Source organism: Heteronotia binoei, chromosome 9, assembly GCF_032191835.1.
Source record: "Heteronotia binoei isolate CCM8104 ecotype False Entrance Well chromosome 9, APGP_CSIRO_Hbin_v1, whole genome shotgun sequence".
Lineage (NCBI taxonomy): Eukaryota > Metazoa > Chordata > Lepidosauria > Squamata > Gekkonidae > Heteronotia > Heteronotia binoei.
Genome location: NC_083231.1, coordinates 102,421,397 through 102,438,260, shown reverse-complemented (window position 1 = coordinate 102,438,260; position 16,864 = coordinate 102,421,397). Strand labels below are relative to the sequence as shown.

The following is a 16,864-nucleotide window of genomic DNA, read 5'->3' as shown; positions in this document are numbered from 1 at the left end:
TCCTCCATTATTTCCAGTGGAAGGAAGGCATCAAAAAGGAGCACAGTCCCTTTACATTTGATGACCAGAACTCCCTTTGGAGTTCAGTCATGCTTATCACAACCTTGAACCTGGCTGCACCCCCCAAAGTCCCCAGATATTTCTTGAGTCAGATCTGGCCACACTAGGAAGGATTTTTTCCCCTCAGTTCACAGTTTCTTCTAGTTCCTTTCCTCTGGTCTAGAGGCAAGCAATACAAAAGACAAGAAAGCAGAGTTTCTGGCTTGTCAACAATTTTGGGGGGGGGCTGGGAAAATGAACGTCTGGCAGTTCAGTAGCAGTGTTTGTATTGTTTTTTTCATAACCAAGATGGGCAGAACTGCAACTGAAAACTATGTGTACTGTTAGAAAATTGTCCTTTCCACTTATCAATTAGACCAGAGGGGGGCCTGAAGAAAATTATCATTGTTAACGGGCACTCGATAGGGAACACAGACACTCTCTGCACACCGCTTGAGTATGACAGGGAGGATTGGCTTAGGAAAGGAATTCTCAGCCCTTGGCCGGTGATCTTATCCCGTGGCACAGTTTCACTTGGAAGTCTGCCCAGTACTACCTCGGATGTGTCTGCAGCTGTGTCTTAAACGCTCCCAGGGAGGAAGACACCAGCTGAATGCAGTGAGAAATACATTTGAAATGCATTCCACTTGTCTACTAGAAATCTGATGTCTGTGCAAATATCAGAGAAAAGCCCGAAGAACTGCACACTCTGGCTGCGGTGACCTATAACAGAGTTTAATAACTCTGCTTCACTCCAGAAGATCGGATTTCTTTTTTATTTCTCATGGCCCTGGGAAGCCGCTCTTTCCCATTTTAGTGGGTAACATGTCAAGCTGTATGCTGTCAACAGCCAAATCCACACATTTTGGTTGGATTAGGAAGAACTTGCATTGGATCAGGGCGGGTTGTGCATTTCAGGAAACCCTCAGTGAAGTGTCTTCTGAGCCCGCCCGCCCCCCCCCCCCCACTATAAGTCCCCCTCGATCCACCCCTTTGTACTCTCTGTTTGGAATCTTAGGGTTGCAAATCTCCATGTGGTGGCTGAAGATCACTCAGAATTACAATTTGTCTCCAGGTTATAGAGATCAGTTCCCCTGCAGAGTGCCTGCTTTTGAAGGCAGATTCTATGGCATTGTATCCCACTGAAGTCTCTCCCCTCCCCAAACAGGTCTGTAGCTATAGTGGGGCCCAGGGGGGAAAAACACTCTATTCAACCCCCCCTTCCATCTGTATGGCCCCTTCATTGGAGGGCCTCCAATTTGCCCCTTTTCCTCACCACCACTCGCTGCTGCTCTGAACAAGTGCAGCATTGCTACTGTAGGGGCTTCAGATTGGGAAAGGAGGGGGAAAGTCTACTTGCAGCCGGATCCCCCTGGAAGTTTACTGAGTTAAGACAGGGTGGGGGGCTGTCTCTTTACTTGAGAAGCAGAGAAAATATTTAGGGCCGAACTGGGTGGCCCCCCCAAACAAAAATTGCTGCTGCAGGCCCAAGCCCTGCCCTCCGCAAGCATCACCCCCAAAATATCCAGGAATTTCCCAACCCAGAGCTGGCAGCCTTAGTTAGGCTACTTGCTATGAGCAAGAGTGTCAATGAGCAGTAAACAAAGGCAGTGTAGGGTTGCCAATTCCGAGTAAGGACATTTCTGGGGTTTGGGGGGCAGAGCCTATGGAGGGTGAAGTTAGGGAAAGGGAAGGGAGCTCAGCAGGGGTGTAATGCCAAGAGTTCACTCACTGAAGCTGCCATTTCTTCCAGGGAAATTGATCTTTTTCAGGTCCAGGAGAACTCCAGGCCCTGCCTGGAAGTTGGCGACCCTTGCTGAATAGTGGGTTCCTCCCCCAAATAAGAAGGCAGGCCTTGGCACTGTAACTACAGCCAACAGCCACCCACTGGTCCCTTGCAGGTGACAATAAGTGGTTGCTGCCTTCAGGAGGGCAGTTGGGGGAGGAAGACCTGTGCCACCATTCAGGTGGGCAAGTACCCAGCAATGTCAAGATGCAGTGGCCAAAGCATCCTCTGTTCACCCACTCCTCTCCTCATTGATGGTGGCTGGTAGGCTCAGTCCAGCTTAGTAGAGGTGACAGCGACCACTTCCATGGCCATGCAGCAATAAGGAAGCCCACGTCAGGGTCAGTGGTGACCGTAAGCCTACTCAGAGATGGTGGACCGTCATCAACTGCCTAAAAGTGGCAAGCCATGGGGCCAGCTCTACACTGGATTTTCTGTCTCCGCAGAGAAGGAAGGATTGCTTTATCACCGTCTCTATGATGTGGTTTCACTAAAGTCTGGACTTATCTGTTACATTCTTATCCTACCCTTAAGAAGATCAGGGCAGCCCACATGATTTCCCTCCTCCACAATTTATCTTCTCAATAACCTTGTGAGGTAAACCCATCTGAGAAAAAGTGACTGACTCAAGGTCAAATAATTAGGCTTCAGGGAAGAATGAGGGTTTGAAACTTTCCAGCTCTAACATTCCAGCCACTGTTACTGAATGGGCATATATCCATTGTGAAAGATGTTCTGGATTTAGAAATATTTTAGCAGTATTTATTTCCTAACACAGAGGACCAAGTCCTTGCATACCAGAGAGTCTTTCTCTCTTCACTATGAGGTTTATTGCATCTTCTTTGTGAATACTAATTAGTAAATGATTTATTTATAAACCTTGCCCATTACCAAATACTGCGAGTTTTTCGTGGGGTAGTGGGTAAACTCTCAGGCAATGATCTGGGGTTCCATGGTTCAAAAATCCAGTGAGCCATGAAGCTCACAATGTAACTTTTGGTGTGTCATTCTCTGACAGACTAAGCTACCTCACAGGGTTGTTATGGGAATAATTGGAGACGGGAGAACCGTGGTCACCATCCAGAACACCTTAGAGGCAGGCTGAGGTAAAATACCCCAGATAACCTGAAAAGACTTTTGGCAAATTTGGGCCAAAATTAACCTGAACTATGGATTCTTCCTAGAACTTTGTCTCTTCACTGTGAATATTAACTAAATTCCTGAGCCTGGGGCTAACTCCAGACCCACAGCATTATCTATAACTGTGGAGACAGGAAAGTCTCTTCAAAGTGCATGCAAGTTAACAAGCATCTAAGCAGTAACCTGATCTCTTCCTGTGTTCTTTTTTGAGTGAGCATGTATATTCTTACATATCAACCTTTCTTTTATGGTTTTATCCTGCCCTTCCTGCAAGAAGCTCAAGGAAGCATATATGCTTCTATCCTCCTCCATTTGACCTAACCACCTTGTATGCTAGATTAGGCTGAGAGAGATGGAGAATGAGTGAATGACCCAAGGTCACCCAGTGATTTTCATGGCTGAGTGAGGATTCAAGCTCAGGAATCTCTATTTCTAGTCTGACATTCTAACCACTACACCACAGTGGCTCAGTGGAGAGCCAGTTTGGTGTAGTGGTTAAGAGCAGTAGACTCTAATCTGGAGAACCAGGTTTGATTCCCCACTCCTTCTCCACATGAAGCCAACTGGATGACCTTGGATCAGTCACAATTCTCTCAGAGCTGTTCTCTCAAGGGCAGTTCTCTCAGAGCTCTCTCAGTCCCACCCACCTCACAGGGTATCTGTTATGGAGAAAGGAAAGGAAAGGAAATTGTAAACTGCTCTGATACTCCGCGTGAAGGGTGGGGTATAAACTCAATCTCTTCTCTTCTTCTACATCAGCTGGATCCACCATATGGGGATCAACTTGGGATAACACTATTTATTTATTTAGTTTATCATTACCGGAAGCTAAACAGAGTCTTCAGCAGTGAAAAGTCATGAAGGAAACTTAAAGCATCCAGGACACCGTTGGAGCCTCTTGGAGCTAAGCTTTATTTATCAAACGGAAAATCAAATATCCACTCTCCATCCTAAACAGAATTAAATCCTTCTCAGCCCATTGACCTCAATGGATTTAGAAAGGACTAACCATGCTTAGGATGGCACTGTGCATGTCCCGGTTGCTTAGCTATCCAGCAACCAAAATCTAAGTTTGGTAAAGTGCTCTGCTTAATTTCATTTCCCTAGCTCATGAATTTAAATGTTGTGCTTTGTTAGGTTCAAATGATCATGTTTCATGTTTATATATAAGATATATTGCGTTCATATGAAAAACCCATAAATTAAGGGTTTAAATAAGATCATAAGTGTAGCCATGTTGAATCAGACCAATGTTTAGTCTAGCGTGCTGTTTCACACAGCAGCCAACCCAATGGTTTATAGCCATTGATGGACCTTTCCTACATAAATTGTGGTGTAGAGATCAGAGAATGTGGGGTAGAAGTTAGAGGCTAGGTAGGATCTGGGACACCAAGGTTTTAATCCCCACTCTTCCACAGACCCCTCTGTGTTCCTCTGTGTCTCTCTAAGCTTAACTTAACTCTCTAAGCCTACTTCAGGATAAAATGTTGTGAGGATAAAACATAGGAGAGGAGAAAGATCTCAGCCACTTTGAGTCCCCGTTGCGGATAAAGGCACAGTATAAATTAAATAAATAAATAAAAATTTTAAGCCATCTAAAGCTGGTGACCATCATTTCATCCTGTGGCATGCTTTGGCTCCACTTTTCGAGAACTGTCTATGGAAAGCACGAGCTGCATTCCCAAAATTCGTGTTACATCTTCATGAATGTAGGATTGTTGAGTATTCTCTGATGGTGGTAACAGCTTGCAGAACCCCGTCAAAGGACGGGGACAAAGGGTGACAATTGGGGGCGAGCTCTCCCGGAGGCGCACACTAGATTGTGGGGTGCCCCAGGGAGCGGTTCTCTCCCCGATGCTATTTAACGTCTATATGCGCCCCCTTGCCCAGATTGTCCGGAGGTTTGGGCTGGGTTGTCATCAGTATGCAGATGACACCCAGCTCTATCTGCTGATGGATGGCCGACCTGACTGCGTCCCAGGGAACTTGGACCGGGCATTGCAGGCCGTGGCAACTTGGCTTAGGCAGAGTGGGCTGAAGCTGAATCCGACGAAGACAGAGGTCCTTTGCGTGGGTCGCGGTGCTCTGGGAGGGGAAATACCACTCCCGGTTTTTGATGGCGCGCCGTTGAAAGCGGCGCACCAGGTCAAGAGCCTGGGAGTTTTACTGGAGCCTTCATTATCGATGGAGGCCCAGGTAGCTGCCACTGCCAAGTCAGCATTTTTTCATCTGAAGCGGGCAAGGCAGTTGGCTCCTTTCCTAGAGCGCCGGGACCTAGCAACAGTGATCCATGCGACGGTCACCTCAAGATTGGACTACTGTAATGCCCTCTACATGAGGCTGCCTTTGTATCGAACCCGGAAGCTGCAGCTGGTGCAGAACGCAGCGGCCAGGCTGCTATTAGGACTCCCGAAATGGGAGCATATACAGCCGGGGCTGCGTCAACTGCACTGGCTGCCAGTTGCATACCGGGTTCGCTACAAAGTGCTGGTCATTACCTTTAAAGCCCTATATGGTCGAGGACCTGCCTACCTGAAGGACTGTCTCTCCCCATACGAGCCCCAAAGAGCACTGAGGTCAGCAGGGAAGAGCAAGCTGACTGTCCCTGGGCCAAGGGAGGCAAAATTACAGACCACACGGGCACGGGCTTTCTCCGTGGCAGCCCCCAGCCTGTGGAATCAACTCCCGGAGGAGGTGCGGGCCCTGCGGAGCTTAGACCAGTTCCGCAGGGCCTGCAAGACCATCCTCTTCAGGCAGGCTTTTTTAGAATGCTGATAGAGGATGACTGAACGGAGGATCCAATAAAGTGATTCTTCAATGACTCTTGCCACTATTTAAATATGTAACAGCGCCCGGAACACCTCTGCTGCTGTTAAACTATAGAATAGATATATTATAGATTATAGATGCTGGATTAGTGTTGTTTTAAAAAAAATTATGCTGTTTTATAATTTTAATGTGTCTATATGTTTAATGCACTTAATGTATTTTAATTACTGTATTTATAACATGTTTTATTGAATGTTTGTTAGCCGCCCTGAGCCTGCCTAGGCGGGGAGGGCGGGATATAAATAAAAGTAATAATAATAATAATAATAACCTTGCAGAAGGGCTGTGGCTCAGTGGCAGAGCATCTGCTTGACACATAGAAGGTCCCAGGTTCAATCCCCGGCATCGCCAGTTAAAAGGACCAGGAAGTAGGTGAAGGGAAAGACCTCTACCCGAGACCGTGAAGAACTACTGCCAGTCTGAGTAGATAATACTGACTTTGGCGGACCAAAGGTCTTGTGTTAATGTGTTTCATGTGAATCTGATAGGTAATGATTTAGAGCCCCCAAAACAAAACAAAAGCCTGACCACCGTGACAGGCCTGTTCCTTAGAGTTATGTCAACTTGCTAATGGTTTTTAAAGTATTCAGCCCTTTTAAGAAACTCAGCATTGAGTCACCATATCGGAGAAATATGGAGAGGAGCCATTAGTTAATAATGGCATACATTCTGCTATTTAACAGAACGGCTTTGAGTGGTTTTAGATTTCTGTTCTAATGGATATATGTTGGCAGCTGGCCTAACTTTCATTAGGAAAGCAGGAAAGAAGAACACTAAGATGTGCACCACAAGCAAAATACGTTCCAAAGTGTTTGTTTATTTTACTTCATGCCTGTTCTCACCTGTCAAACATGCAATCTTTGATTATTAGGACTGAGCTGGAATGGCTTGCCTCATTTTCATCTCCCATTTCCATCCATTTCAGTATTGGGTCCATTGTTGTTGTGCTCCTTGGCAGTTTCTTCCTCTTCCTGAGCCCACCTCTCACATGCCTTACCCTAAATTGCCCACAGTGCTGCCTTACCTTCAATGTTCCCTTTAAGCTGCAGAGTCTTGTGAGCAAAAATTGTAAATTGTGAGCTGCTACTGGCATTAAAGTTGTGAGCTTTTGCATAAATTAGTGTGCTCCGGGGTCATCCTTCCTGAGCTAAGACAAAAATGTGTGAGCTGGAGGCTAAAATCCGTGAGCTAGCTCACGCTAACTCAGCTTCGAGGGAACATTGCTTACCTTGTGGATCACGGTGACCCATACCATTTTGTCACTGAGGGTATGAAGCTGTCTCCAATACAATGATGTCTGCATTGCTTGCAAATAAAATCAGTTGGGTTGCCACAGTCAATGAGATTAGTGTGGGCAAGGGAGCCCAGGGATTCCAAATAGCAATGGAACAATACAAATGCTTGGTGTGGTGAGGCCCCTCAGCCACCACCACAGTCCAGTTGGGTTATTTCTTCAGTTGTCCTGAAGGTACCTGGAGGCTGGCATCCCTAGGCCCAGCTCTGGAGGGCCACAGGTAGAGACTTCCCATGGGGCCCCTCTCCTTCTCTGCCTACCACCATGCTCCCTGCTCATACCGTCCCATATGCTTGCATGCCTTCCGCCTGCCTGTTTGTCCTTCCCCTATCTGCTCACATTAGGGAGGGCTGGCCCACAACCCAGTTTCAGAGCCTTCATGACCCACTTTTGGGTCTTGACCCATAGGCTGGGAAGCACTGCCTTAAGCAACTTCTTACTCTTCATGGCTGGGAAGCACTGCCTTAAGCAACTTCTTACTCTTCTTCATTCAAAATAAGAAATTTTATTCCTGCTCTCAGGCTGCCAGAGTTTAGGGTTACTCAGTAAATCTGATGGGCAGTGGGTTGAAGAGTGATGAAAGGAAATGTTAACATGCAACACATCTGAAACCTGTGGAATTCACTACCACAAGGTTTATTGGTGACAATGACCAATGAAGATTTCACAAAACTTCCACGTGCACAGTAAGGATGAGCCTGTATTTTGAAAACTGACTCTGTTGATTAAAATATCCCCATGCGTTTCAGTTTTATACCAATATCATGCTGATTTTTTTCCGGATGCACTAGTTGTGTATAAATTGTGTAAAAGAAACATGCAAGAAGCAAAGTGTTAATTAACAATAGTGATGAAAATAAGTTGGGGGGGAGGAGAATCATCTTCAGTACTTCTTTTGTTGTGATACCCAGAGGCATCTAACTGGTTATTCTTAGCATGCTGTAAGAGGGGAAGTTGGGCTTCATCTGTTCTTATAGACAGCTTCAAGAGGGGATTGGATAAGCATATGGAGCAGATGTCCATCAGTGGGGCAATGATGTTCTGCATTCTTGGTGCTTCGGGGGGGGGGGGCAACAGTGGGAGGGTTTCTACTGTCTTGGCCCACTGATGGACCTCCTGATGGTACCTGGGTTTTTTGGCCACTGTACGACACAGACTGTTGGACTGGATGGGCCATTGGCTTGATCCAACATGGCTTCTTATAGCAGGGCTATTCTAGTATGTGTTGGTGGACAGGCATCATGTTTGCAGGCTTTGGTGTGTGTGCATCAGGTTTCTCATGCTATGTTTCTTGCGCAGGGGTCACCTTTGGGCTTGTTTTAATTTCCAGATTTTAAACAGACTTACACAAGTGAACCCATCTAGCTGAATGCAGAGAGTTTGTGGCTCAGTGGTGGAACACATGATTTCCATGAAGAAGGCCTCACATTCAGTCCCTAACCTCCATGTTAAATGGACTTGGGCTACTGAGAAAGACCTTTCTATGCCTGGGATACAATTGAACAGCTGCCACTCAGTGTAGACAATAATAAACCGATGGGAAACCGATGTTCTACCTCCAAAATAGGGGTGCTTGAACACTTGGCCATGCAGCTCATGTGCTGTTCACCAGTCTCAAACAAGGAGCTGATTTTTCGATGGACTGTTCACTGACCTATTTGTGTGTGCATGCAGGGCAGTGCAATTGGTTTTTTGTTCATGTGCATTACCACATAGCCCAACTGAGTTTTGTTCCTGCTTTCCTTGCTGTGTCCACACTCTATTTCACAGGCAGTTGTTTAATAAATAGACAGCTAAATCAATCACAAATCGTCTGTATCACTGCCATTTGGTGTTTGTCTAAGTGGTCCTTAGTACTGTTAATAGCTGCTTATCTGATTGGATAGGTAACATTTCTGCACATGCGCAATATGGGGGGGAGGGGAACCTGCTGTAAACCTGTTCAGCAGGCATTCAGTTGTTGGATGTTGAGCTGAACAGATCTGGGGGTCGGTTCACATATTGTCACAGTCAAATGGAGTAAGTTGGCTGCGTAGACACTTGTGATGCAAAATGTGTGGCATCCTGGTGGTGGAAAATGCCGTCAAGTCACAGCCAACCTTTAGTGACCTTGTAGGGTTTTCAAGTTAGGAGGTAGACAGAGATGGTTCGACATTGCTTGCTGCTGCATAGCAACCCTGGACTTCCTTCAGGGTCTCCTATCCAACTACTAGCCAGGGCCAACCCTGCTTAGCTTCTGAGATCTAATGAGATTGGGCTAGCCTCAGCCATCCAGGTCATGGCATGACATTTCTTGTATGAGGCCATTTTGTATGTTCACGATAGTGCCCAGCAACCATGAGTGATATGTGCCTGCCAACCCATGTTTTGTGGTAGTCCTATCCGGGGCTTTTTTTGTAGCAGGAGCTCCTTTGCATATTAAGCCACACACCCCTGATATAGGCAGTCCTCCTGGAGCTTACAGTAGGCCCTGTACAAAGAGCTCTGTAGGCTCTTGGAGAACTGGTTGCATCAGGGGGTGTGGCCTAATATGCAAAGGAGTTCCTACTACAAAAAAGTCCTGGTCCTATCAAAAATAGAAGGTTTATTAAGCAATGGGCTGCCATAGAGGCTGGTGGTTGGTGGTGGGGGCAGGATATCAGTGGGAAATTGTGCAGGACTCTTTGAAAAGGTGGTTTACAATGGCAGAGGTGAAGGCAGAGCTGGAAGGTGCGCATGTGCCATTGCTTTTGAGTGCATGATCCCACCGTACCAGGTTGGAGAATGTGTTTACTCCCCAAACCTTAGGCATGAGACTAGTGCATGTGACCTTTTGTGGGGCTGTAGCATTTGGGGTGGACTTTCTGGCTAAAACAGTGTGGCTGTCGTGATTACAAACCAGGCAGCTCTGCCAATGATTAACCAGTTTATTAAACGGTGGCATTAAGTTGTGCTAGCAGGAGAAGAGAGAGAGGGGGAGCGAGAGGCAACTGCTGGGAAACAGATTGTTTCTGAGCAGAGAAAACAGAAAAGGTGCAGAGAACAGCCGTTTTTCAAAACCGAAGACTGTGATTCCCTGCACACTTGTCTGGGAATTAAATTCCTTCCCCGATTAGATTTGGAAGATGACATTTTGTTGGTGGTGTTAATAATAGGGGAAAAGAGCTTTGATTACCGAGCATGAAAACAGAAATAACATGGAAGTTACAAGGGACTGAAGGAGCAACTGAGATTAATGGCGGGGGGGGGGGGGGGGAAGCTGGGTGCTCATGTGAGAGGCAGAAGGGCTCTTAAGCTGCTACACGTGACGGTCGCTTGAAGTCAACTCAAAGTCAACATTTTTTTTAAAGAAATAATCAACACGGTTAGACACTGTGCAGGCTGCTGTGTGCCTCCTGTACATTGTTTTTCTTGCACCTGCCGCATGCATGCAACGGGCTAGAGCAGAAGGCAGAAGCAGCAGCAGAAGCCGCAGCAGCAGCATTGAAACACTTCCACTGAGAATAGTTGGACAGGCAAGCTAGCTGTACTGGCGTGTTTTGCACAAGGCGTGTATTCTTTCAGCAGATGCTGAGGAACTTGTGTGGTGTAGCTGAGCGGCCGATGCCACGGGGGCTGATGAGCGTCCCACGAGAGTCGGGGGGCAATAGGAAAGCAACAAATCATCCAGAAAACCTTACGCCCAGAGTGGAGGCGTAATTGTGCATAAGAATTGGGGGGGAGGCCTTTTGAAGAGCATCGCTAATGGACAACATGTAGTCTTTGGGGAGAGGCTGTCGTTATTTTTGTGGAGATAAAAAGGAGCCAGCGAGGAGCATCCAAGGCAATTCTTTGGGGGTCTTTTTTTGTCATTGTTCTCATCTTCTGTTCATGCACTGCTATTTGCTGACCTTTCCCAGTGGAATCTTTGCTCCCCCTCCCCATTCGCTCCACTCCACGCAGTTCAAGCCAAGAAGAAGCGCCGATCCCCCGAAACCATGCTGCAAGACCCCCACGAGACACCTTAAATGGACAATATACCTTTATGTTGAGATTCTTTTTGTCACGACATTGCCTCTGCAGGAAATAAAATTGAAAGCTTGAGGGAAAGGAACCGGCAAGACGGGAAGGAAAGCCATCTGGAAACGACTAGCTAAGAAGAAATCTTGGTTTATTTTAAAAGCACTCGGTAGCTAAAATCTACCGAGAAGATCACAGGAAGTCCAAAGGGGAAATGCTGCTCCGAATAGTAGTAAATGAGAATGATTGATAGCGGCTCGTCATCTTGTAGTGGGTTTTAGCCACATGCTCTTTGGGCTGCAGGTGTATCTTAGGCCTGTATGATGCCTGAAGACAGGAATACGGGGGTCCGTGCCTCAGGTGCCTTAGCATCATCCCCCTTTGTTCCCAAAACTACCTACAGGAGAATTAAGCGGTGTTTTAGCTTCCGCAAAGGTAGGTACAGTTTTTCACTTTTTTGGGGGGGGGTAGAGGGTGTTGCAAGGTTTGGGGGGCGGGGATTGAAACACTGTTGTCCGTTTAATAGAAATTTAGAAACAAAGGGTAAGAAACAATAACACAATGTCAACTCCTACTGGCCAGGTTTTGTATCCTTGATTTATAGTTGTAAGGTTACCAGGGGGTTTGTTTTTTGTTCTGTATGGCATTCTGTGAATGAACATTACAGAAGGCAGAAAATAAGTAATAGTTTTGACAGCACTTGTGAGCTAACAAAAACCCCAGGAACACCAAGTTGCCCTTCGGCTTGGAAGAAGTAGCCTGATATATCTGTAAGCAGGGAAGGAGAGTCAAAAGTCTCTAAAGACGTCCAGTGAGCTAGAGGTTTGCCATACACATTTGATCCCTTTCCCCTTTGCTGCCGGGTTTTATGTGCTTGCTTTTCATCCGTGGTTCATATTTTGACTTCGCTTGCTGCAGAATGGATTTTTACAGATGGTACATGCTCCTTTTCCTGCTTACAGGCTTCCACTGTGTATTGTAATTGGGTATTGTAATTGCATGCCTGTGTGTCTAGCTCAGCTACCGGTGGTGGTGAGAGAGGGAAATATACATTCTCTGGGTAGGAGTTGGCAGTGATGCAAGATATACATGAATGTAAGAGTCCTACAGGATCACGCTTAAGGGTCTGAGTCTTCCAGCATTCTCTTTCCAAATGTCAAAAGCTTCCAGGAAGATTTTGAGCAGGACTCAGTCACAGCAGCCCTCTGTGCACATCTGGCATTCAAAACCAGTATGCTTCTGAACTCTCATGGCTAATGAACCTTCATTCTCAGAGGCAGAATATCCTTCATTCCATACGGCTAAAAATTTAGGTCCCAGATGAGAAGAGAGCTCTAGAGATCTCTCTTTCACTCAAAATGTGGGAAACTGTCACCAGTATGTGCAGGCAGGGCAGGGGAACTGTATGTTGGATCCTTGGGAGGGCAGTGGCTTTGATGTCATCTTTACTGCCAATGTTGTCATTTGTTTTATTGTTTTGGGGAAGCTCTCTGCATAAAAGATCGTAGGATAAGTCAATGGCTGTGAGCCATTTCCTGTGTCTGCTCTTGCATGTGGGTAGGCATTTTGAGGGGGAGGGCAGATTGCACCATGCATCAATCATTTGTTACAAGGACAAACGGTGATTATGCATGCTAGGCAAGCCTTCCTTACATGTGTGTGTGTGTGTGTGTGTGTGTGTGTGTGTGTGTGTGGATAATGTGAAACTCTGAGATTGTGGCTAGTAATAATGCTCTGGTCTGATGGGCCAGTTCACAAAGGTGAAAGCTAGAGATGAGTAAAATTCTCCCATGCCCTCCAAGAAATGTCATGAATCATATCAAAACTCTCTAGTTGCCCTTGAAATCCCTACAGATGTAATGACTCCCCAATTTGCTTTGAATTTTGCTTCAGGCAATGTTCAGTGGTATCTCTCAGGATGTGTGAAGTTCCCCCGGGAAATTTTGCTTCCTTTGAAATACCTGCAGATGTTTCCACATGAGCATTACTTCTGAATTTCACTTCAGGTGAATTTTGGTTTATGCATTTAAAGGAGCTTGCAGACAAACGTTTAGGGAGTTTAAGTGGCAGAAGACAATAAGAGGGGAAAAAGAGCAATAGCATCATTCTGGTCATAACTTTGAGTGATGCCACAAGAATGTAAGAAGAGCCCTGCTGACCAGTGGTCTATCTAGTCCAACACCTTATTTCACACAGTGGCCAACCAGTTACCCTGGAGGGCCAACAAACTGGGCAGAGAGGCTGGATTTTGCCTTCTAGCGCTTGTGTTCAGAATGTTACTGCTTCTGAATGTGGAGGTTCTCTTGAGTTGTCATGGCTAATGGCTATCAGTACAACCACTGTCACTGAATCTCACAATTAAAATATTCACTGAGCAAAGAAGTATTTATTTTTGTCTGTCTATTGCCCATCGGCTTTATTGGGTACTGCTGAGTTCAGCTTTAATGGGAGAAGAAGAAAAAGTTCTCTTATCTGAATGGCTCTTGCTTTGAAAACCCAACTAGGGTTTTCAAGTCAGCTGTGATGTGACAGCAAAATCATCATCATCATCATCATCCCCAGCAGGGAGTTTTCATTTTTCACCACTGTTCCATGCTGAATTTTCACGCTGCCCACTATAACCCCAAGATCACTTTACCTCGCAGTCTCTCCACCATTCGGACCCCAACAAAAAAAGTTGATGATGCAAATAATCTTCTTGTTGGGTTTCTACAGATAATTTCAGTTAATGTCACCTGTAGATAGAAGCAAGATTCTTGGAGATTTGAGACTCATCATATGCCCTTTTAAGTCCTTGGCCATCATGACCATTAGAGCAATTACTCAGTGGAACAGGCTTCCTCGGGAGGTGGTGGGCTCTCCTTCCTTGGAGGTTTTTAAACAGAGGCTAGATGGCCATCTGACAGCAATGACGATCCTGTGAATTTAGGGGGAAGTGTTTGTGAGTTTCCTGCATTGTGCAGGGGGTTGGACTAGATGACCCTAGAGGTCCCTTCCAACTCTATGATTCTATGACCAGCAGGCTAATTTAAATTCATTGACCACGATTATAGTAAAAGCTTCTTTAAAGAAGGGTATATTGCCATGGTTGTTGGAGGTGGCAGTTTTCTGGTCTCTGCTGAAACTGACTTTGATCCAGCAGACCTGAATATTTATTTATTTAATTATATCTATATCCCACCCTCCGCTGATGGGCTCAGGGTGGCTAACAATTTATTTAATTTATTGATATTTAACCAAACATTTTTCAGCAAGGTCAATGAGCTGGCAGTATGGTTGACATCTCTCCCACTATCCTCACAACAACCCTGTGAGGTGGATTAGTCTGAGAAGAAGAAGACTTCAGATTTATACCCCACCCTTCTCTCTGAATCAGAGACTCAGAGCAGCTTACAATCTTCTATATCTTTTCCCCCCACAACAGACACCCTGTGAGGTGGGTGGGGCTGAGAGGGCTCTCACAGTATCTGTCCTTTCAGGGCAACTCCTGTGAGAGCTATGGCTGACCCAACTGTAGGTGGAGGAGTGGGGAATCAAACCCGATTCTCCCAGATAAGAGTCCGCACACTTAGCCACTACATCAAACTGAGGGGGAGTGATTGGCCCCAAATCCCTCAGTGAGTTTCATGGCAGAGCTGAGATTTAAATCCAGGTATTCCCAATCAATGTTCCCTCTAAGCTGCAGAGCCTTGTGAGCAAAAATTCTACTTTGTGAGCTACTGGTATTAAAGTTGTGAGCTACTGCATAAATTATTGTGCTCTGGGGTCATTCTTCCTGAGCTAAGACAAAAATGTGTGAGCTGGAGGCTAAAAGTCTGTGAGCTAGCTCACGCTAACTCAGCTTAGAGGGAACACTGTTCCCAATCCTTGTTCAACATTTTATCCACCACACCATGGTACTTAACCTTTGGGCAACCATAAGGTTCTAACTGATATGAACTGGTGGCTGAAACAGACTAAGATTTCGAAGTTAGAGACCATCAATAAGTTGACAAGTCTCCACACTGTTTATCTTTGCCATCAAATCCATGTGCAGCACTGGGTTCCTATAAGGCTTTTGCATCATAACGGGGAAAGGCTTATGTCTCCGATGTTTATTGGCAATTGGTTTGTTTTATTCTTTAATTTTTCCGTTTTTGTTATAGCATGCATTTGGATACTTTATTGTCCTTATTGATTTCAATTGAAAAAACATATTTCTTGCTGTAGCTTTGGAGTTGTCTGCTCAGCTTGGATGGAATTCTTCAGGATTCTGTCTGTCAGGCATGGTATTCTGCTTCCCAGTTCCAGCCAGAAAGGAGAAAGGGTCCATGTTTTCTAGGCAATTAATTTTCTCACTTGACAGGTGGGCACAGGTAGACGTTTAGCAATCCCAGAAAACAGCATGACAGAGCAGGCATAAAAAGGTGTTTAGTATCCCACCCTAGTAGGGTTGCCAAGTCCAATTCAAGAAATATCTGGGGACTTTGGGGGTGGAGCCAGGAGACTTTGGGGATGGAGCCAAGATCAAGGCTGTGACAAGCATAATGGAACTCCAAAGGGAGTTCTGGCCATCACATTTAAAGGGACAACACACCTTTTCAATTCCTTCCTTCCATAGGAAATAATGAAGGATAGGGGCACCTTCTTTGGGGGGTCATAGAATTGGACCCCCTGGTCCAGTCTTTTTGAAACTTGGGGGGGGGTATTTTGGGGAGAGGCACTAGCTGCTATACTGAAAATTTGGTGCCTCTACCCCAAAAAACAGCTCCCGCAGAGCCCCAGATACCCGCAGATCAATTCTCCATGATTTTCTATGGGAATAAATCTCTCTAGGGAATAACAGAGTTCCCAGCAGACATTTCCCTCCCCTCACCCCGCTTTCTGACGCCCCTTAAGCGGGGGGAGGGCCTCCAAACCGGGGGATCCCCTGCCCTCACCTGGGATTGGCAACCCTACACCCTAGAAAAGGTAATGTGTTACACAGTAAAGTAAAGTAAAAGCCCAGTGACACCTTAAAAACTAGCAACATTTATTTCAATAGTTTTTTTATGCAAAGGATCTTGTCTTCAGACAAATAACTGAACTTTTGTTTTATTTTGCTAAGGTAGACTAATACGGCTACCTAGAAATGCCAGCCTCCAAGTGGGACCTGGGGATCTCCCAGTATTACAACACATCTCCTGACTACAGAGATCAGTTCCCTTGGAGAAAATGGATGCTTTGGAGAGTGGATTCCATGGGTGGAATCACACTAGGAATTTGGCATGGCAGTATCACAGCTGTGAAAATGCCGGTGCTCTTTGATGCGTACCATGACAATCACACAGCCCCCATCCTGCTGCTGGGAGAGGCACGGACTGCACACACACAAGAGGAGCATTAAAATTTCTCCTGCATGTGCAAGGCGGGTGCATCGTGTGCCTCGGCTGTTCAGACAGCCAGGGAATGCGGCCTGCATGCGTTTTAGAGATTTGCTACTGGGAAGTTCCCGGTAGCTATTTAATCCAGTCCCAGCCCATCCTAAGACGAGGTAAAGACAGGCGGGTCTCAGGAGGCATATGTGTGCATGTGATCACACACATTAAATCCGTAGGGGAGGCATGGCTAGGTTGGCCAAACATCTTGTGTGATCTCACCCTATGGCATTGTACTCCACTGATGTCCCTGTCCTCCCCAGGCTCCACCCCCAAAGCTCCGAGGGCGTTTTCACACTGACCTTAATCGGCAGCGACGCCCCTCTTCAGCGCGCAGGATCTGCCCGGATTTTGCACCAATTGTCGCGGAGCACCCGGAAGAGCTGGAAAGTCCCGCGGCTT

The 16,864-nt window shown here is 46.1% G+C and overlaps 1 protein-coding gene across 5 annotated transcripts in view; it reads left to right on the top strand.

The window, feature by feature from the left end:
- The window catches only part of ARHGAP24 (Rho GTPase activating protein 24), a 505,935-nt gene that overhangs the window by 418,811 nt on the left and 70,260 nt on the right, over positions 1 to 16,864 (top strand). Inside the window, exon 1 of one of the 5 annotated variants that reach the window (XM_060247096.1) lies at positions 10,051 to 11,501. The exons of the other annotated variants lie outside the window; for them this stretch is intronic. Coding sequence (XP_060103079.1) covers positions 11,387 to 11,501 — 115 coding nt within the window. The 5' untranslated portion in view covers positions 10,051 to 11,386. Of the gene's footprint in view, positions 1 to 10,050; positions 11,502 to 16,864 lie in introns of those variants that run through there. 5 annotated transcript variants of the gene reach the window in all.